The following is a 24,044-nucleotide window of genomic DNA, read 5'->3' as shown; positions in this document are numbered from 1 at the left end:
AGCTAATAATGTGATGCATTTGTTTGTTTGGTCATTTAATTTTTTTGTAATTTTAAAATGTCCATTGATCATTTAAAAAAAAAAAAAAAAAACCCAATAATTTACTCAGTAACGGTTGGGTGTAGAAATGTAATGAATTACTTTACTTCTTTTAAAATGTACTTAAAACTGATATCCATAGTCTCTGAGAAATCTGTTTATGTATCATTCTTTTGAAATGCGAAAAAATACCTGACTAGTCTTTTACTCTGGTCTACTGCCGGTGGTCATATAATGTATGTAAGTCCCTCCTTCATCCTATAGACCCCTATGCAAATGAAAACGATCGCAGAGTGTGCCCAACCAATAGGCTTTGACTTCCTGTTTTTGAGACTGTCAAATCAAAGTGACAGCTGTGCACGAAAACGAGGCCGCGCGTCTCAAACAAGTATCACTCCGAGCAATAAATGTGTGGTTTCTGTAGTTATGCGACTTTCTTATGTTTTGCAATGCACGTGCACAAACGTAGAGGCGTGGCTTCTGGTAGATTGGCAGAGGCCGGGGAGGAAGTAGAGCTGTTGGGGGGCGGGACATGGAGATGTTCTCTCAGAAACTCCAGATAGTGAATTTACCGATTTAGAAATATACTCAAAAAAGTACAAGTACCCATAAAAAGCAACTTAGTTACAGGTAACGTGAGTACTTGTCATCCAATATTTTCACCTCTGGGTATAATAAATGAATATATGTAACTGTCTTGATTGGGGACACTCAAGAAGTAAAGTACCTTGAACATTCCTTCTGGTCTTTAGTGTTGAGATGTTTGAGTGTCATATAGATCATCATTAAAACCCTCATAAAAAAGATAAAAGACCAAGTTAAAGTCATAACAATGAGTATATATGTATATATAAGGCCGCTAGGGGCGCTCACCCTCCCACGCTATCAGTTTCCTCCACTCGCCCCCCTCTCCTTCCCTCCACCCCCCCCCCCCCCCCCCGTCTTCCTGTGAGAGGGAGGGAAAGAGGGAATCTGTCTCCCACGCACATTCCCTCCTTCCCTCTCTCTCTCCCTCCAACGCAGCATTTTGTAGCCATTAATTGCTCAACCTTATGTGATGAACTGAACGGTATAATCACACCATACGCGCACCTCAGGATACGTGCACATTAGCACTCGCATTATCAGATCATTTGATCACCATACCTGCATAATGAATACACGTGGGGGTGGAATTTGGAAATAACTAGACCCATTGACCTAAAGAGAAAGAAATTAATATCACATTATGTTTAATATTTAATTTCTATAGCTTGTCGTTTCATCACCTGTGACCCCCGAGCAAGCAAAGAGGTTAAACGTATTTATGAATAATCTGTATGCATGCGCGTGACCCTCTCACTTTGGTTTCCCATTGTCGCACTTGTGACAATATTTGCTCAGAAAATCCTCCAGTGTTGAAGCGTGAAACATTTGGCATTAGAATGGGACATTGATAGCCCCTCAGATAGCCTGTGGCTACACACACGCACACGCACACACTCATCCATCTAGAAGGGAATGACACTGTTAAACATGTGACATCACAGCTGTTTATGGGGAGGCTGCGCGCACGGCCATGTGCGTGCACACGCCCCACACGTTTAAAAAAAATAAAACACATGCAAAAACGACGACAGCGTACCTGAGGTCAAAGCTATAGCTCCTGGTCCTGCATTAGAGCAGAGAATGTGACGCTTTAATCTCTTTTTAGTGGGGTTGGATGGTGCTGCATGTCTTTTCAGTGCCCCCCGATCTTCTCCATGCGACCCCGGAGCTGCCCACTACCGTCTGCCTCCCAGCTCATTGTTTGCACGGCCAATACATTAGCGGCGACGCACGTCACACTGATCGACGAGCGCTTGGAATTTAAATAGCCACTCAAACACCAATCTGTCACCGGCTAAGGGGATAAGGACAAGTACCTCACTGGCTGACCTGGGCCCACGTGACAGCAGCCGTTCATTGATATCGGCCAGTGTAACCCCCTCCTCCTTCTGATAAGGACTGAGTGTAGGTAAAGGTTGGCACGGTCACTTGGGGTAATTGGGGATTGAGAGGCGGAGATCAGGGGTGTCCCTCGGTCCTCTCAGAACAACATTAATAATGCTACAATGAGCAGCTTCCTAGACTACACGGTGATGAGCGGTGAAAGTGGCTTATGCTCCGTCAGGGCTTTCCACTCGGACCACGGGATTACAACTTTTCAGTCCTGTGCGGCCACTGTCAACAACTGCGGGGCGGATGAGCGATTCATGGCAAGCAGAGCGTCACCTGAATGCATCCCTGCACCCCAGCCGGCTCCATACCAGCCACTCTCCTACGGGGCCCATCCGGCCTGCAGCAGCTCCAGTTATGGACCTCAAAGTTTCTGCGCAACTTATAACCACTACAGCCTCAACCAGGAAGTGGTAGACTCCACAGCGTTTCCACAGTGCGGCACTTTGATGTATTCTGGCAACATTTCCTCTTCCATGGTCACTCAGCATCGCCATGGTTACAATGCTGCCCCGCTGGGCCAGCTGCAGTATAGCCACTCTGCCTATGGCGGCGGACAAGAGCAAAGCACCCCCTACGCAGGGTGTTCGAACCCGCTGTCACCTCTGCACGCTGCACACCTGGACACCTGTTGCTCACCTCTGTCTGAGGGGGCATCGTCCGCACAAACCTTCGACTGGATGAAAGTAAAGAGGAATCCACCTAAAACAGGTGCGTGACACATTGTGGACTCAAAAATCCCAGTTATACTTTTATCATTATCATTATTATTATTAGGATTCATCAGATTGTTGTACGTGGGAGCACGTGATAGCACTTTTTGACTAGTGCCAACATTAAAAGTTATGTAAAACGCACAAGCATGATGGCTTTGCATACTTTTTTTTTTTTTTTCTTTTTTTGCATATTCATATCACACGTTTCTCACCCAAGATATATTCAGATACGTTTTTCACATTTGTTCATAATACAAGAGCTTAATCTGCTGCGTAAAAGTTGTTCCAAACTATGCGTAAAAGTTGGTTTACGCACGAAGTCATTGCACGTATTTTGCATTAGACGTTTCTTGGGCGTGATTGTTTTCATGACAGTTGTATGTTTTTCACTCTGCAGGTCGGTCTGGTGAATACGGGTATGCTGGACAGCCGAACACAGTCCGAACTAATTTCACCACCAAGCAGCTGACAGAACTGGAGAAGGAGTTTCACTTTAACAAGTACCTTACCCGGGCTCGCCGGGTGGAGATTGCTGCTGCGCTGCAGTTAAATGAGACTCAGGTGAAAATTTGGTTCCAGAACCGGAGAATGAAGCAGAAAAAACGGGAGAAGGAAGGGTTGCTTCCCACAAAAACCTGCACAGCCGGTCAGATAGAGAAAGAGAAAACGGACGATGCAGCATCTGAGAAGTCAATCTCAGCCCCATCCACTCCTTCCCCCACATCCTCAGCCATGTCTTCAACAGGGGGTGAACATTATGCTTCCAATTGAAGAACCAAATGCCTCTTTACCTCATTGGGCCACCCAGGCCTCTGTATACCAAAAATAGGTCTCATCAAAACATTGTGAAAGAGTCATTGCACTATTTTGGAAGTTTGACCAATATGGACATTTCTGAACATGCTTATTTTCTATTGTATCAACTAAAGTAACGACAAGGACAATACAATCATCATCCAATCCGGTTGTCTTGTCAACTTGATTTAAAAATGACGTAAATGCATTTTGATATTGTTTTGTTGTTGAATAGCGCTGCTACATGTAAACACCACAAAGTGTGCACCAAAATACCTCAAATGTGACAATGATGATGCGCATTACTGACACGTGGGTTGATCAATGTGATCGTCACATTAATTATTCACTGTCACACAAGCTTCTCAATCAATGTTAGGTTTTGTGTTCATCTGTGAATTTCGACCGTTTGAATGTCAAGTGTGTATAAGATTTGCATGAAGAACAACGCTTTTATCTCGTTTTTACGCACTGAGTTTTATCAGTTGCAGGGTGGTGGTGTGTGTGTGTGTGAATGTTATTATTGGGTGTGTATCAAGCTTTTAATTGCGAGACGTTAAACCCAATGAAAGCACACACGAGTTGTTTTGTCCAGACATACGTCTACGGGTCAATGTTGTGCTGCATTAAAGTGCGTTTACTTCTAAATCTACACTCTGTCATTTTTGTGGTGAGGGTATATATTCAAGTTTTAGGCAAGTGCACTATTGTCTATCAGCGCTTTATTCTAACCATACAGCCATGAGATAAATCCCTTTTCACACTGTCTTCAAACTGCACCAGTCACTGCTGAGTCTTCCAATGTATGCGCCAGTGCGCGCAGCCTTCCCCTGGGTGATAAGATATTGGCATACAAAAAGACATGTTTATCCGCGGAGAAGATGAGAGCGTGGACGTCAGCGTCATTTGTGATGACAACCTTATCGAGCCCTGAGCTTATTGAGGGGACAGGGAAAAAAAAAAAAAAAAACACTCTATTGATTAAAACATTGAGATTAGGATATCGACAAGGATGGAGGCTCCTTTGGTGCTGTCAGCAGCAGCTCCTCAGTTCCCAAGTTACAGCGAAGTGTCATCATCATCCTCACCTGATTACACTGTAATTTGTGAAAACTTACAGAACTAAGTGTCAAAAAACAAACAAACAAAAAAAACAAAACAACTATACAATTGGGAATTTTGTGGGATAATTCTACTTTCTTGAACCAAATTAACGATTTTTTGAAAGTTTTACAATATAATAGAATTTGGTGCTTTGTGTGAGTTTACATGAACCTACGGGCGGGTTTCCTGATCCTCATATTGTTTTAATTCCTGGTGTGCAGGATGCGAGTCCATCCTCCCATAAAAGGGCAAAGAAACGCTGTAAAAGCCATGATTAATGATCGACGTTCACCTCTACCAGGGATACACCTGCAGGAGCTGCTGCTGTGAAGAGCTGCTGAGGCTTCTGCAGGTTCCAACTTTACTCAGAGGAAAGTAAGTGTGGAGATGATCACCTTTTTTATTTTATTTTATTCGCAACTTTTTAAAAGTTTCATCAAAGTGTGGCAGTGTCTTTATGTAGTGGCAATTCATGTTTGGAGAGCATGACGGAGTCAATATGGTGAGAGGAGCTGCGTCGGTGTGAATAGAGGGACGTGTGCTCAACAATGTTTTATTTGGAACCTGATATAGCAAATAAAACAAAAAAAAAGATTACTGAACGAGGGCCTTTATTTCAAAAACGGTCCAACAAGTATATAACATTTAGTCTTCAGTTAGTAGGAAACAAAAGAAACCCAAGTTATTATTATTATTATTATTTTTTGCTATAGGATATACAAACATGTATTTGCCATAACAAACAATGCACATATATAAAATTATTCTTAATATCACAGGCTAATATGTACCAATAATCCAGTTTTATTTATAATAATTAAAAAAAAAAAAAATGAAATAAAAAAATGACCACGTTAACATTAACCATGTTAGAATTCAACAGTTTAATATGCTTAAAAACACAAATGGCCACTTTTCCAAATCAAAATTGTTGAAAACTCAATGTTTTGTTTTTTTCCTGTGAGCTAAAATTAAAAAGCCTACACATTAATTCATGTGTAATAATGATTAAAATAAAGCATACAACGTATATTATGATTTATTTTACTTAATTATAAATAATCGTGTGCTCCTAATCATTATTTCTGTGTCAACATTTCATCCTAACACGGATGTTATAGTTTAAAAAAATGTTATAACCAAATAATAAATTGGTTCAATCATATTTTGGTTATTTTTCAGTGTGCGACTTTGGAAAATATATAAATAATGTATTCTATTTCATGGCCTTGGTCAAATTTATTAAAAAAATTGAAATTAAAAAATGATCTTTAAAAAAAAAAAAAAAAAAAACCTCTCTGCTGCCACTTAAATAACATTAATGTAATGTTACAATTTCTTAAGACTTGCATTAAATAAAATAAAGTCAAGTAAAAATAAATGATTAAATAACATGCGAATGCTAAATTCATGTTTTTCTTAAAACTTATGAACACAATGGTAGTTTCTCATTTATTTTAATGGACTTTTTCTGAGGCGCTGCATGTGCGCAAAGCAAAGGCCTCGGAGAGTGAAACGCAGCAGATCCGAGGAGGTCAGGCCTCGGTCACGGCTCGGGTTTGTTGTCCCAGCATCCCCCAAGCCAAACACCAGTTTACAGACCACACAGAGCAAACGAGCCCCTCAACAATGCCGTGAGCCGGAGTACAGTGACAGACCTGTTTCTCCAAAAACACTGAAGGAAGGAGCGCACCAAACCAGCGCGGCTTCAGGGGCGGCTCATGGTTCCCATTAAGACCATGAGATAAACACATGGACGATGACAGATGTTTAACTTAAACCATTAAAGCTTCGAGAGGGAGAAATGGCTTTTAAAGCTTCTCGAATAAACGAGAGTTCATTTGTGTCTATAATACAAGACGTTTGTGGCGATAATGGCTTTAACATAAAGCATCAACATAAGCTTTAAATCAATCAATAAATAAAGGGTTTACTTTTAATGTATACTATTATTGTAGCTTTTAAGACAATAAGGCAAATTACAACAATTTTACTTTTTTGGAGCTAAACAATAATAATAATAATAATAATAATACAAAAATAAACCCTGCCACCTAAAGAAACACAGAGGTGAACGTTTTATTTTCTTGTAAATAAAAAAAAGATTACAAAATAATACAATTGTGATTGAAAAATGAGTGGGCTTCCTACATGGAAAAATTGAATATAAACAAATAACTTAAACCTGTTTAATCAAAGAACACTTTTGATTTATTAGATTATGATTTTGGAAATAATCTAAATGTTTTGTTTCATATACAAAGCAAAATAATCCATGTTTGTATAGCCTGTACTTTACGTTTAAATCATTTCACTAAACATACACTAAAATAATGTAAAACGTTATAATTTAAATTTATTTTAATATCTACTTTCAGATGAAAAAATATCTAATAAATCTAATACTCCCCTATCAGAACCATATCTTTATTGATGCTACAGTTATTTATTGGTTGTATATTTGCCCAGAAAGTGCATCTTAACAATAAAGCAGATAAAGGTGCCTTTTTCATGAGATGTTTTAAAGCGTGTAGACCGTTAGTTTGATCTTATATAGAATTAAACCATGTGGAAAAAGCCGTATGAGCTCAAAAAGCAAAGAGAAAAATGTTGCGGGTGGGATTTATTTTCCGAGACTAATAACGGTGCAGGTGAAATAATTTGCTGCTTTGCTTCTTAATGTGACTCAACCTCTAGACTGCTTCAGTTTGTAATAACCATTATCCTACAATAGTTATGATATTTGATAGTCTGTCATTTAAAGTTAATGTCTCACTTGTGTTGCTGACCTCTTGGACACGTCACCTTTGATTAAATGAAGGTAGAAAATATAGAAAAGTAAATAACACAATACCACTATAATTATATATATCTCTATATACACCCGTAGAAAGATAATAAATAACAGGGTGTTAAAAAGGTACTTGATTAATCATAGTGATCTATAGGGTGCGATAACAGAAACATGTAATTTATGAACAAAAATGACTCAAATAACTCATCTCCATCTTTGTAGCAAATACCTAGACTGGTTTTGATGAATGTATGATGATGTAGTTATGATTAGTTCATGGACAGAATGTCAACATACACACACACACACATCAGCGTAGTTGTGTTATTGGCACATCTGTAGCCACTGACCACTCCCCTGATGTGATTGGCAGCCAAAATGAATTCCTCCATCGACAGATGTGCGTCCCCATGTGTCGATGGAGGGACAGAGCCGATGGAGTGATTGACAGTATGATGGAAGAATAGAAAGCTATGGGGGGGGGGAAAGTGGAGAGATGACATCATGTGGCCAGTGGGTTTACATCTGTCCTGTTAGACCTGAGGTATGAGGGAGTACATGGAAGAAGGGAAGTGCATTACAACGATTAGAGGGAGGAATAGCACAAGTTTCATGAGTGACACCATCTGAAGTGGAGAACATCCACATCTTGACAACAGAACTCACCTCAAAAGAAAATGTCTGCCGTTTCCTTTGCGGCCCTGATGAAACCCTCCTGGTCGGAGTGCCAAGTATAGAGGGAAACAAAGAGACGCAAAAGAAGAGAGCACAGCGAGGATAGTTCAGCAGGTCTGAGGCCCACAGAAGGAACAGAGGCTGCGAGAGGGCCGTATAGTGGTCTAGAGACAGAGCTCCATCCATCACACACGTCCCGACCTCAGGCTGACCCCAGCCAGGCAGCCAATGAGGCGCCTTCAGCCCCTAAAAAAAAAAAAAAAAAAAAAAAAAAAGCCTCCCACCGTACATGCACACACACGTACTCAAGTCTGGATGCTCTTTGTATTGACCATCACTGCTCCGAAGAAGCTTTTGTTATTTATGTGACTAATGTGAGTACCAACACCTGACTGACAGCCTGTTCATTCTGCTGTTTATCCCATATCTCACTCTTTTTTTTGTTCCGTCTCTGTTCCTTACAAGCACCCACACGCAGCCTCCAGATCAAACATGGATGGCAAGTGAGGAATGTCGAGGCAATAGTTTCCGTCACAATCACGTGTTGATAATTGTGACGATAAAAATACAAAATCAGATGTTTTTTTAATGAATAAATAGTCAAATGCAGCTTGTATTCTCATGTGCTGACATGCCACTGTCCAATATTCTTAATATAGGTCAAACATTGTAGCCTGATTTTATTAGCAGTTGTTAGCATGTCAGCCTGGATCTGTGGACAGCAGGGACTTTGCATGTTCTCCCTTTGTTTGCCTTGCTTTCTTTGTGAACTCTGGTTTCCTCCCACAGACCAAAACTGGTACGTTAGGTTTAAAAACGTCTCTAAATGTAATATTTGATTGAACGTGTTGTGTATCCAGATCTGCCCCGTCATTGCCTTCCAATAACAAATCCCAAAATGTTCCTATAATATGTGTTTAAATAAGTATTTCTTACTGGAAAATAACACTTTAAGTCCCTATTTCACATTTTTTTTCTCTTGTTGATGTTAAATGAAGCTGTTACATCAAATTGTGTTTTTCATAGTCAAATATAGATTGTGACGCAGGGCTGGGTTCCAGTTTGGTCCGCAGTGCTGAACTCTTAGCACCGTTTGTTGCTATATTTACTTATAGACAAATCCAGTGACTTTTTCTATGGTGTTATTGGCGACTTTTATTCTTGTTATTGCCACCGGGAAGCGTCCGCCCAACCACCACCCGTTTTCCTGTCTCGTTACACTGTGCACTCCAGATGTTGCCTCCCTGTCCTTAAACCCCCTTCATCAATGACCTTACATCAGATAATAAGTGATTTAACCAAGTTTTCCCTCTATCAATACTATAATGTAAATGTTTGATGAAGCGCAATGGATTTTAGGTATAGTTTAATAAGCAAATTCATTATAAATGCTGGGCACCTCGACGCGTCAACTAATAGCCAACTGCCATTTTCTTTACATGATTAAAAATGTTATTTCTCTTGATGTAGAAAATGGTTAAAATCGTCACATTTGACGTCATCAACGTGGTGCACAGATTTTGGTCGTCCAATAGCCGGATGCTGTAGGCTGGAAGTAAAAACTGACTGAACGTTGTTGTGACATTCGTCTGCCTTGAGCATTTACTGTGGAGGAAGGGGTGCTTCTATGAGAGGTGACTGCGCTTCTACTGTGAAGTGTTTTAGAAAAGTATCGGACACCAAACAACTGTATTCCTGAACTAGCTTCAGGATATGTTCAGGTTTAAAAATAGGATAAAAAAAAAAAAAAAAGACCATGTGATGCTACACTCAGTAAACTTAGCTTTGCTATTTCAGTAGTTTCAGTAAAGACATACATTTTTATTTATTTTGTAGACATCCATGCATTCATCTTGAAAAAACTGTGGCCTGTGCTATTTCAAAAACTATAAACCTGCTTTGTTTTATTTTGGTATTTTCCATCAAACAAAAAACAAAACAATATGATCAACATGCAGCACAAATAACACATTTGATAATAGACTGCACACTTAGCAGTGCTTCGAGAACAACCATCCATTCACCCATTGTCAGGGTCGCGGGGGTCTCCTGGTGCCGATCTCCAGCTCGTATTGGGCGCTAGATGAGGGTAAACCCTATACAGGGTGTCAGTCCTTTGCAGGACAACACACAGATAGACAATCACTCAAATTCACTCATTCCAAACAGCCTAGTCATGTTTTTGTATTGTCAGAGGAAGCCGGAAGACCCGGAGAAAAGGGCTAGAACCTAGGACCTTATTGCAGTGAGGTGGACATGCTAACCACTAAACCACTGTGCGCCCCTAAAGAAGTCTAATCTAATCCACTTTATTTATGTAGCACATTTAAAAAAAACAAAAAAAAAACAGAGGTTCACCAAAGTGCTGAATGCATAGAAAATGTTGTAAAATTGTTGTAAAACAGTCAATAATTAACAATAATAATCAAAACAGAAACAAAAGAGGCAAAACAACAAAACATGGACCAAGAAGTAAAAGTTGATTTTTTTTAGCTGTGATTTAAAAGTTTCCAGCATGGGGGAGGGGGGTTCCATAGGGGAGTTACCACTGAAAAGGCTCGGTCACCCCTTTAGTTTTTAACCTGGTTTTAGGATTGTTTAAGATGAAACTAATCAGCAGACCTCAAAGCTCACACTTTTAAGATGTCTGTCATAAATTGGGGTGCTGACCTGTTAAAAGCCTTAAAATCAATAAGTAAAATCTCAAAATAATGAAAAAGGAGCCACTGGAGTGAGGCAAAGCCATGGTGATGCTAGTCATGCTTCTAGTTCCTGTTAAGAGGCGAGCTGCGGCGTTTTGGTTCAGTTGTAACTGTACAAGGCTGGACTGGTTAATAATGCCAACATAAAGAGTATTAAGACAGTCCAGACGGGTTGAGACATGAAACGCAGCTCCTGAAAATCATTCATACACATCACTGATTAACTTGAGACAAAAACATCAAGTGGTAAAATCTACCTTTTACAACAGAGTTGATTTTTTGGTCAAGTTTAAAATCACTGTCCATGTTCACACTGAGTTTGGCAACTACAGGCTTTATGTAGGACTGCAGGAGGAATATCCTGACCCAGTCCAAACACAGTGAGCTAAGTTTTTCCTCATTTAGATCTAAGAAGTTTAAAGCCAGCCATGACTTGATATTAGGGGCGGATTGCGGGGGGAGTGGCCTTGGAGTCACTGACAGACCGGCCCACTTCATGCGTGGTGTGGGGAAGCAGCCAGCCAGCTGGCAACATCAAGTTTCATGTCCCTTGATGAAAAAAACTGCATTTGATGTTGCTTTGGACCATAATCATATAGTAATCATTAACTTAACCCTCAAGTAGCCTACAGTAAAATAATGATTTTAATTCAACCAAGCTACCAGTATCCCTTATATTTTAAGACAAGTGTACAGCAAATCTAAAATAGCCACTTGTCAACCATTTATGCTGTGAACATTCCTACTAGGGCTAGGCAATATGGACCAAAACTCATATCTCAATATATTTTCTCAAAATGGTGATATACAATATAAATCTTGATAATTTTATTTCAAATGATGTTTGACCAAAAAGAAAATTCTGGGTTAAAATTGCTGATGCAAAATGCTACACAGGCTCTTTTATTAACAAACAGCTGCACAATATGTGCCACTTTTGGCTTTTTCAACTGTAAGGGACAGCACGTGTGAGTGAGTTCTGTAGCGTAGCTCGTTATGGAGAAGGTCTGGGTTAGGACGCACTCAGAAATCCATCTAACTGAGCTTTACATGCTGTTCTGAGAGGTCAAAGCAGCGACTCCTAAAACCAGTATTTTTATACACAATACGATATATATTGATACATGCGATATTGTAGTTTTCTATTTCGCCAAAACAGAAAACTCGATACATCGCCCAGAACGAATTCCTAAATTATAAAACAGCATAAATTAAAACATAAATGGGTATATGAAGCACATGTGTTTATTAATTATACTTACAGTTCATATACAAGTCAACACGTTGCATATAAACTGTTATTTTCATGTTGCTTGTCTTTAAGTTAGACATTAAAATTTTATTTTCATTACATATTTTCTTATAATTTCTCATGCTCACTCATGTGGTTCTCTGGTATTCACCAATGACTAATTAGACACATTTGCTCAGTTTAAAGGCAGAGAATGTTTTTATTTATTTAATTAATATTACACTAAAATACGAGATATTTACGAAAAAATACTAATACGACACAATGGCGGGAAAGAGGGGTAAAATACGTGAGTTTCCCGGCCAAAACGGTATACTTGACAGGTATGTTTATTCCCCCTTTTGTTTTCTCTTTCTCATGGCCCAACCCAACGGCCCACCGGGGAAATCCCCAATATGCCCGTACGTCCTTGCTTGAGACCCTTTAGACATTGTAGTAGGGGTATCAGGGCTTTGGTATCATTTCTTTTAAGAGGGAGATAAAGTTGGGAGTCATCTGCATAAAAGTGATAAGAGAACTCGTGCTTTTTAAAGATCAAACCTAGAGGGATCATGTAGCATGAGAATGTGGGAGTAGCAGGAGTCAGTTAAAAGAAGGTCATTAAAAAATCTTTCAAAGTGCAAACTCACTGCTAGGCAACGCTTTAGAACCAGATTGAAAAATCTCAAAGTTGTGGTCTAACGAATACATCGACAGGTGATTTTAAAAACACACACAAACACACACACACATAGATATGAACAATCGTGTGGCCTCGAGGCAGAAAACTGGTTTGAGTGCCTCAGATTGAACGTTTCCATGTCAGCTCCAGCTTGGGGAGGATGTGACTGGTGAATTCTGCTGAGGGGGACGTCCAGCAACTGTCGGGACGTTTGAGCTTATCTGACACCGCTTTACTTGAGAACCACCTGTCAGGCTTCTGCAAAGGAAGAGCAATGGTGCTCACGTGCGCTCTGACAGAAGACCACAGCAGGGATTAAGGTGCAATTTGTGCATTATCTGACTTAAATCTCAGTGCATATTATCTAGCAGCTACGGACACGGGACAGGAGACCTGCTCCTATCAAGGAATGCAGATCATTCTGTGACTGACACAGGTGTTGCACCTGTCGATCTTGACATGGCAAGTGTAGATAAATGACCATTTTGGAGCTCTTTTGAGAGCAGGTTGTTCAGAGGTAAGTTAATGAACCTGCTAATTACGAAGCTTTGAAGGCAGCACTCGTGTTAAAACAGGAACTTTTAATGCAGAAGCTTATTTTTTTTTGTGAAGAATGACGGAGATGTTTTTGTGACAGATGTTAGTCTCTATGTAACTCTGTAAGCCTCTGGTTTGTACACACCCTGAGGCACTCAGCGCTGTGGGAGTCTGAGAGCTGGAGTGAAACTATGCACTGATCAGCTGCCTGTCGCCTTTAGGCAAACAGCGGTCGAGATTGGACTCTTTAGATCATGTCTCCATAAGCTTAGCAAGACAAATTGATTTGACGATCAGTAATCTGTTATACCAGTTAGATACCGAACTGACAACAACTTTTTAATCATAGTGTTTAGAGGCTGATGGGTGTTTTTTAAACTGTATTTGTGACATTTTTATTTGATATATGATGTTAAATGATTGACATGTATTCAAAAAGGATATGCTTCATCCCTTGGCTCCATTTATTGAAAACTATTTTATAGAATGATGTATTTCATCAATACTCTGAACTGAACGTGTTTTTTTGAATCTCTACAGTCACGCTAGGACCTAAATAGACAACCTGTGATGGTTTGTCCTGATACGTGTAGACGTACGGTTTCCAATTTAATATAGAAAATATTGCCGCTTTGCGGCGTAACTAATGCTGTTACTAAAACGCAGTTAGTGAGGCTACAAGCTTACCGTCAAAAAGCTTTATTACACAGTTAAACAAGTTGATAACACTACAAAGGAGAGCTACAGCCTGAAAAACATTCATCACAGGGGTTGACACTAAGTGGAAGAAGAGTGTGAAGGTTAAGTACACCGTAGGACATTTATCGTGCTTCACACTGATCTGTAGTGATATGTGCTGGTGCTTTTAGATGATACAATAAGATGAACAGTAAAGCAAATAGGGCACCACAGAAGACGTACTTAGAAGAATTACTTCTGAAAGAAAGGTGGGTCGTCGTTTTATTGAGTATAAATGGGCTGCTGGAGAAACAAGCTGAAGGCTGTTCATATGTACAGAGCAATATGTCCACAAGCACATGACAGAGGTGCTACCATGACACGCTGCTGCCTCTGGTCCAATAGGAATGATCAAATTTACCACAAATATGTTTTACAAAGACTATTTAAAACTGATTTTAGTTGAGGAGTTTGTATACATACAGGTTAAATAAAGATTTTAGTTGAAGCGAGAAAACAAAAAAGAAGCAATTTCAACATTATTGTGCTCTAGTTTAGTGGTTCCCAAACTGGGGTACATAAGCATATTGCAGGAGGTACTCGGACAGAAACAACAACTGATTAAAACGTTTTTTTTTTGAGCAAATTCACCACAAGCTACCAAAATATTGCTCAACAAAATACTATATTTTCTTGTCATTTATTTAAACAGGATTATTTTATGCTGTAGAGGACATTTTATCACACTTCTGGCAATAAGAGACAATAATTAGCTACATTTTACAAATATTTATTTATGATTGAAGTGATTACATATAAGTTGCATGATATATTATTTTAAAAATAATTTACACTTCGCACATATTGTTTTGAAATTGTAGATTCAGCCTTAGGAAACCAATGTTTGAGACACATTTAGGGGTTTATGAGAGCCCGCTGTTCCACATATAAAAAAGCATATGAAAGGGAGACGGTACGGTACTGGTAATATGAAGAGGGGGTACACGGGACAAAAAAGATTGGGAACCACTGCTCTAGTTTGCACTTTTTCACTTGTAAATATGATAAACGGTATGTAAGGCACCGGAAATATCCAAGCTACGAATGATAGATATCAGTGCCGGTTCTTTGTTTCTAAATCTCTTTGGTTTTGTGAACAAGTTTTGTGTAATTTTTAAGGCACTCTTATGTAATTGTTAATGAGAAATAGCAGATTCTGGATAAAAAAATGGAGTTCTTCTATGTCTTTTTAGTTCTAATAAATGAAATTGGAGTGTAAACAAACTGGTGCAAAAAGTTCTTTGTGTGCAGCATCTACTGTATTAAATCAATGGATTGCATTTGAGTCTGCAGTAAATCAGATGGTACAAAACCATATGAGCCATAACAGAAAGGGCACTAAACTTTGACCCTTGATGATTTACTTGGTTTTAAAAATGCTTTTTGGCGGGTGGCCCACTCTATTTTATGCTGTAGCGCATTTCGTTTTTGGAGCCACTTGACCTCAAAGACTTCAAACCACTGGATTATTTGTTGCCAAAGACATCTGCCAGCACATACATTGGCGTATCATCTGTATAAGTGGTGTTTGTTATAGCGAGCTGACCTCTTCAACACTATAAACTCACCTGCATGCAGTTAGACCAACCCCCACCCCTACTCCTCCTCCTCCTCCCTGCTCGTTATCATTTGAGCTCCACAGAGACTCCTCTAATGACAGCACTTGTCTATAACATCGTCGTCACGAATCGTGTACGTGTGTGTGCAACCCAGTGTGTGTGTTTACATTTGTGCACCCAAACTAGTGCATGTTTGCCCTGTAATGACAGCGGCTGTCTATAATGCCTCGTCCTGGCAGGGATCATTCGGTTCTCCCTCTCTCCCTTGTCTGCTGTCCTATGTCACCGATGTCCGGGTGGACGATGATGTGATCTTTAGTCCCCTCTGCAATCTATAGACTGGCATTTGGCTCAGAGAGCGTCTCCAGGCCCTGACATGCATGCTAAAGCTTGTCGCTGTTTTACCGATATCTGTCCCGGCTACATAACCTCCCCCAACACCCTAAAGCCAGCCCTGCAATATTCTGACAGGGAGCGTTAGATATAGAAGGACAGGTAACCAGTGAAGTTCATGCCCTTGCTGAGTTGTATAGTTCAGTGTTATTCAACCTTTTTTCAGCCAAGGTACATCTTTTCATTGAAAAAAAAACAAAACACCCAAAACACACCACCAACCAAAAATGTAAAATAAATAAAAGTTTGCAGCCTATATTAAAAATATACAGTCATTCTTATCAAAGTGTCCTGAATAGGAATCAAATAAACACAAAGAAAGAAGTTTTTATGATCTTTCACATTTCTTCTTACTAATAAAAAGTGCAATTAACAACCCGTAGTCATCCTTATACGTATTTTAATAGGAATCAAATGAACAAAAAAAAAAAAAGTACAATGACCAATATGAAGTCATTCTTCAAATTGTGCATACATGTACATGTCGTGGAAAGGATAAAAAAAAAAAAAACATGAAATATGATTAGAACTACAATTAAACTTTATTCTGTTAAATATTGTTTTGTTTTTATATGATGTATTTTTTTTTTCATTATATATCTTTATATATTTTATGTAATGTAATATATATATATATATAATTATTATTAGGGATGTCGCGATACAACTTCTTCATCTGCGATATGATACCGATATTGCGTGTCAACCAATACCGATATTGATCCGATATCAGGATGAATCATACATACTTTTTTTTTTTTTTTTTTTCTCTCTCTTTCTCTCTCTAAAAAAAAATAATAATTGCTTATTTTGTAGTGTGGGATGCCCAGAACAGGCTTGATCAAGTGATGTTACTCAAACAATAGTCAGCAAGAGTAGGTATGAGAAAAGCTGACCCATTTATTATTAACCAATTGGTTACATGATTTTTAATCTTCAACATGCTATCTACAGTATTTTACAATTGAATAAAATAAACTAAAAAAATCAATATCCGATATCGATATCGGATTGGGACGCCCCTAATTATTACATCTGTGCACTGTATGGCAGCACAATTTTTTTCAGGTTTTGAAACTTCACATGTTCACAACACGGTGTCTTACCACACTGCATTCTGCTGTTAGCAAACTGACTTCATGGATCAAATCCAGATTCATAGGCAATGAACATCTGCAGATGGTTTAGTAGTGAGGACTCCAAAATCACTAAATGAATGCCTCCTCTTAGACAGAACATGAAAAACTTTTCCAATTGTCTTCAACAATTCTAGACTTTCTTTAGACTACACAAAATAAACAAACTGTACCATAAATATAGTATTTCTCCAAGGCAGCGTTTCAGACGAATGGTTGGCTGTTAGTCAGGGCAAAACTATGGGGCGTAAACATGTTCACCATGTGCCTGCAAGGGTCTTCCTCCCACATTCCAATGACATGTATGTTCTGGTAATAGACAAATTTAAAGTGGATACAGGTTCCTGCCGCTGAGTGTGTACAAACTCAATCATTATAGCACTTTTGGACTCAAAACCTTCTACCTAACTTACTCATTAAACAACAAAAAATGTCACTAAACATTGCTCAATCTGCATATTTTTTCCTTAACCAAAATGGAATGTAAGTAATTGTCTTGTGATTTTACTGTGTAGTGTTTTGCAGCCTGTGCTTGTACAAAGAGACAAATAAAATGACTTTGCAGCTTATTTCTAAAGAGTAAACACAAGAGTTATGAACAAGTAGTGTATCTGTTAGAAATCCCCGTCCCGTAGTGGCCACATTAGCTAAAAAATAAACCTAACTTGATACTCACCCAGTATGTATGGTTTGTATAGACTTTAACTTTTAACTTGATTGTATATGTCTTTTTTTTTTCTCTTTCACCTTTTCTACACATGCTGTCGAAGGTCAAACCTACATGTAGTCAGGGGTGGACTGGGACCAAAATTCAGCCCTGGCATTTTGTTTCCAGACCAGCCCACTACATTATCAGAGGACACCATGTAGAAGCCGTTATTAAGTTAGTGATGCTCAACATGTTTTTTTTTTATGTCTTATTTTAATAATTATTCCCCCAGAAAACCTGAACAGGTGGAAACATTTGACCCCTTTTTACCCATTTTCTTTAAACCATTTTAAAACTTCCTTTGTCCCCACTTTATTCAGACTTTAGCTACCTTTTTCCAATAAATATCCCTTTATTCCTATTTACTGTCTATTTTTGCAAGTTATTTTGGACACTTTTATCCAATTTCTTCTCCAATAAGCTAACTTTTGCCCAAGAAATACTATTTGTTTCTTTTTTCTATACATTTTCCCTCTTTTCGTTCCACATTTTTGCCTTTTTTCACTATTGCTTGCCACATTTTGCTCATTTAAGCTACCCTTTGTCATTACATACCACCTGGTTCCTCTTTATTTGTCCATTTTTTAGCCACTCATGACTGCTTTTGGCCCATTTTAGTCACTTTACACTCGTTTCTTGCCATGTTTTTACTACTTTCGGACCATTTTTGGCCACCTGTTACCATGTCTGCCTCCACTCACTCGTCAAACGGGTCGACGGCCCACCGGGACAGTGACCAGTCCCCCCCTACATGTAGTGCAATCTTTTCACGACAGCATGTTATGCATGTTTGTATTTTATTGCATAGTTGTGACTATCACCAGCCCTCCCTAAAGAAAGGTAAGAAAAACTTTATTAAAGGGGGAATATAAACAGAGAGGGCTGTGTTACACCTTGGTGAGGGGGAAAGGAACAGGGGAGAGGGAGTTAGGGTAGGACAACGGAAGAGGGAGTGTGAGGGATGCTGTGTTTTAAACAGCTCTGTAGGAGCCTCACACTGCATCGACTATGTAAATAAATAAATAAATAAATAAATAAGTAAACCTCTTCATTGGTACTTTTGATCAAAATTGTACCCAATATTGGGCGCAGTTATTTAGAATAAGCTAAAACTGTCAAATCAATGACTGATTTAGCCCTTTTTTGTATTGCGGTTTGCATATAAATGATTTGTCTTACCCAAATCAATAGTTGAGGTGATTGTATGATTTAACAATGAAGCTTAAAGATCTTTCTCTTACAAAATCTAAAATGTTTAGACCATCATGCATCTCAAGCTTTGGCATCTTCAAGTACAACAAAATATTAGAAAAACAACTTCAATCTAAAAGTGATTATTGTCATTAGGGAGTCAAGCAGAGAGCTGAAAGGATGATGGAGTGGGTGTGAAGCACTCACATCAGGAACAGTCATCTTTTATTGAAATAATGAGCTACATTAAGCAATCATTTACTCTAATCAACATTTGTTCACATCTCCTGTGTAATTTATCTAGTTTTAGAGACATTCCCGAATACGCCACATTACCAGTGAAACCAATACATTCCAGCTATGTCAAATATTCACCAAAGCAGGAAGAAATTGAGGTTTTCGGCGCTGGTCAGTGGAGCAAAGGTTAGCATCATCACTTTTAAAGCACAAGAAAACAATCCTGCAATGTTTCAACCACTGGCGTCTTTGTGTGGACGTAAACGTTTTCTCAGGGTTCTCTTGTTTCTGCTCATAGTCCAAAAAACATGTGTGTAAAGTAATTGGTAAGTGAGATGACTACGGCTGTGAATGCATGTGGGTGCAGGTGACTGTGATTGACAACTGACCTTTCCAGTATGTGCTGTGACTAGCACATTATAGGCTGAGATAGAAATGAATGGGCTGCAGAACCCTACAACTAAACATGGACAAAACCATTCAAAACTCAACCAGTACCAAATGTACAAAACTTAACAATGTCACTATAGTAGAAATATATGTTTGAATAACAGTCCACATAACACATATTTTAACACGCCACATAAAATATCCTGCTTAAGTTTCACCCTAGAATTCATAAAATGATGACTAAAGTAGGTAATCAACAATTTGATGCGTCTTTTTTACTTTGTAGCTATTTTACTTCATAGAAATGTTGGCGGTTTCTGCAGCTAAAGACCATCATTAGAGAGATGACAGAGATGTCAGCATGTGGTGCAGAGGCATTGTTTTTGGTTTGCAGGCCCAGGTCCACCAGTGTAATTCTCAATCACAGGAAGAGTTTTTCGTATTTCATTACTTGTACCATAATGGTTTGGTAAAAAAGCCTACAACATGGATAAGTTGGTATGTATACTAATATTCCTTGGTATAATATACCCCTAATTACTCACCACCACCCATTCCCACCGTAGGGTTAGGGTGGAATAAATGTGCTTGATGGTCATTAATACTCTTACTGTCAGAGGTGTTGCGTTTACAACTCAGCAATCACATTTTTCTGTGCAGACTTTGCATGTTCTCCGTCCATCTACAGCAAAACTAGAAACTTAAACAACCAGGAAATAGGATGGAATCCTTGCCGATCAGAAGAGTGTGTAAATCATCACGTTGACTGGGTTTCCTTTAAAATAAATAAATAAATAAAGTTGTTAAAGACGATCATTTTTTCATTTTGATTTATTTAGATTTAGGTTTAAATAACTGTATAAGATTATTTCTGCAGTGATGAAGATTTTGTTGTCGTTTCCATTTTCCCAGTGAGATATCTGTGCTGTATGTTGAGCATTTAACTATAACGCTTATTCTACAGACAAGCCTGTGGTACCGAGGGACCCGTTGTGTCCCCTCTTGCATCAATGCTGCTTTCATTCATCTGCATACCTGACAGCACAGACCTTTGTGTGCTCTTATTCACGTGTAATCAGTGGTGTAACGTTTTAAAGATGATTTATTTATTTTTTTTTTTTTTCAAATTTGCCGTTCTTATTTAAGTTTGTTTTACTGTCAGGCCAAACTTTGTTTTACGCTACTCTATTTTTTCACCTTCTCTCTTCAGGTCAATACTGCTTGTGTTGGGGATTCAGAGGTTGCACTTGGTAGATAAACACCCTGTTAGAGAGATAATCCCCGTTGTCCTAACAATATAAACCCTGGATTAAGCCCATCTCCCCAGGGACATGTTTGTGTGTGTGTGTGTGTGTGTGTTTAATAGTCGGCTTCAAATGGATGAGAGCTGGGCAGCACATCTAACTGATATTATCATTATCATTAATACTATCACAACCGGAGATTAATATTGATACAAAACAATTGTTTAATGCGCTCTTTTTATTGAAGTAAATTCATTTGAAAATGAACTCAAACATGTATAAATCCATGTTTATTTCAACCTATTCAAAATTAACTTTCAAGGTTTTTATTTGTTTTTTTAAGCTCTGTATTGCACATAGATACACATCGGTTAAAAGTATTAAATATAATTAAATTATATAAGTTACACCTATTAACCATTAACTAGCTGCTTATTAGCATTAGTAACATATTTACTCTTTATTAGTCATCATTAAGTACTTAGTAATGCCTTATTCTTATTAATGCCTTATTATACACTTAAAGGCAGTCTCGCAGTCCAAACAGGATTAAGGTTAAGATTAGGGTTAACGTTAACGCTAATCCTAACCCTAGCATATTGAGATTGAAATTCATATACAACAACTTCCTTACTTACTAGTAATAAGTAATAATTCTGAGGTTTTTGAGTGAAAACTCTTAGTTAATTGCGCACTGGTTGTATAATAAGGTCATGCAGAATAAGGCATTAATAATGACTAATTAGGAGTCAATATGTTAATTATTTGCATGCAAATAAGCAACTATCTTTCTAGCAGCTGAGTTGCAGACTTTCAAGAGACATACTGATAAAGTATAGACACATTGTGCTTCATATATGATATATGTGCAAGTCATTATTGCTGTGTGTCTCAAATATGTATTGCACTAGAATAAAAAGCAAAAGAAGCAAAGAAAAGCTGAACAATTCTGCATTTCTTTTGTTATTTTAGCTTTATTATCAGATCTGAATCAGAGGCCACCCAAAGATACTAAAACTCTAAACTGTGTCCATATCTGGTCATTAATGTCAATAATATGCACGCTTACTTTACACATATTGCTACACTTCTCATTTATGTTGCCAAAAATAGGAGAATTATTTCATTCAGATTAAATTTGGCACACAATGTTTTGAGAGTACAGATAGCTTTTGGTCACATTTACCACAAGTGGGTAAAGTAAAGATGGTATTTTCATTGGTTCAGTGTAAGGAATTGCTTATAATTAACAGAATTAATAATAATAAGAAGAAGAAGAAAAAGAAGAAAAAGAAGTAGAAAAAGAAGAAGAAAACTGTCCCTAACCTACAACCTAAATAAATCTCTGGGAAGAACCAGATGGAACCCATATGTTCTCTTACTGTAACAGAACGGTTATTAAAGAGGTGCTTTTTGTCTGTATTACATCTTCTGCTAAAGTAAAGCTTATCAAACTTTTGAAAACAACTTGAATCTTTGGACATTTGAGGGGCAAAGTCATTTCTTTACTGGCTTTACTGTCATGTAAAGTTTGAATTTAATGCTTCTAAATGCAGTTACTAACCTTAATACATCATTCTTTTAGAAATATGACTTTAAATATGTCTATCTATACATTAAGAGATGTGCGTAGAAACGTACTATAGCAGGGAAGCATTCGGATGCAGGAGGAGTCCGGGTGAGGGCTGGGATGGCGATGGGGAGGTGAGAGGTCAAAGGTCAGCCCCCCCAATGCTATCTCCAGTGCCACAGAGGCAGTCACGACCCGGTCAGCGGAGGTTCAGGTGTCAGTGAGACGACTGACTGACAACACCAAGAGGGACCCTCTCTGCACCCAATCTTGACTGGACCTTTCATCCTCCCTACCCTCCCTCTTCTTGTCACTCTTCCATGACCCATCTCTCCCTTCCTTCAACCAGCACTCTCTCCGAGTCTCTCGACTCACTCTCTTCCCTCCAAACCCCAGTCCTGTCACCCACCTTACCCCCACCCTTGCACCGACACCTTCTTTTTCACCCCTTAAACTAAACATTACCACAGGGTTTCACTCAGCAGGCTGGGCTGACTGGGGCAGCTCTCTGTGGGACTGTATTTATCTTCAATTCTTTGTGAAACACTCACATACTGCACATGGAAGCACACAGGTTGTGGGCAGACACACTCACAATCACTGCTGCAAGATCCTGAATAGGGGGGAAGACTAAGTTTAAAGGAAGTTTCCAGCAGTGACATGGCTCGTTTCTTCCCAGTTGCTCCCAGGCCAGTTGTTAACTAAACCCCTTTTATTGCCTATTTTACGGCTCAGCATAAATTCTAACAACATAATCGTGAAATGACAATAACTACTTTGTCAGTGAATTATTCAGCAATGGACTTTTAAAGAAAAACAGCTTCTACCTACATGAGGACGGACTAATTCCATTTGTTGTCTTGATACTGCTATTGTATCCAACAACCGCCATAGATTTAATATGGTCAGGTATGCTGCGAAGCACTGGTAAACCAATCTATTACAACACTGACAGACATAATGCACTCAATTTTCTTTTTCATGCATTCATTAAATCAATAAATATGAATGAGGACATGATTCTGACATTTAGTTGGACATTGAGCTAATGGTTTTATTGCCCTATTTGAGGCATACGGTATCAAAATAAATTTACTCCGGGGACTAATTGGGCTTTATTTCGATGACAAACGTCAAATTAGGGCACAGAGTGATTTTTGATTATTAATATGTAACCAGATCCAGCTTTGCCGCATTGAGCACAATAAAACCACAAGCTGCATTTCCATTACCTTTACAAATGCGCAAAATCTAAAAAGCACAATAAAAACTGGTGATGGAAACACCTGAAATTAAAAAAAAAAAAAAAAAAAAACACTAAAATATTGCTAAAAAGTTTTTTTAAAAAAAGGAGGAATTTCAGCCGTTTCGATATTGAAATGTGTCACAAAAGCGCTATGGAAACACTTTTTCCGCAAATACACGTCACAGAACATGACGTACATGGTCACATGACCACTTCTCTCCGAGAAAACATAGCGCGGTACGTGTAAACAGAAGGAGACTGTGATATTACTTAGCATTAGACTTAAAAATGATTAGTGCCACATTAGACGTGAAATAAAGGAACACGGAGAGTTATGAGGAGGTTCTGAGTGTTTGTCTTCCTGCAGCAAACGGTATAC

At 38.6% G+C, this 24,044-nt stretch overlaps 1 protein-coding gene and 1 long non-coding RNA gene across 2 annotated transcripts in view; one reads left to right on the top strand and one right to left on the bottom strand.

The window, feature by feature from the left end:
- The window catches only part of LOC114472449 (uncharacterized), a 69,788-nt gene that overhangs the window by 8,503 nt on the left and 37,241 nt on the right, over positions 1-24,044 (bottom strand). The window lies entirely within an intron of this gene.
- hoxa1a (homeobox A1a) lies at positions 1,137-3,809 on the top strand. Its single transcript, XM_028461690.1, has 2 exons — positions 1,137-2,727; positions 3,130-3,809. Exons 1-2 carry the CDS (start codon positions 2,133-2,135, stop codon positions 3,501-3,503), a joined length of 969 nt encoding a protein of 322 aa, XP_028317491.1. The 5' UTR covers positions 1,137-2,132; the 3' UTR covers positions 3,504-3,809.

The sequence above is a fragment of the Gouania willdenowi genome, chromosome 11 (genome assembly GCF_900634775.1).
Source record: "Gouania willdenowi chromosome 11, fGouWil2.1, whole genome shotgun sequence".
Taxonomy (NCBI): domain Eukaryota; kingdom Metazoa; phylum Chordata; class Actinopteri; order Blenniiformes; family Gobiesocidae; genus Gouania; species Gouania willdenowi.
This window is presented reverse-complemented; position numbering and strand designations above follow the sequence as displayed.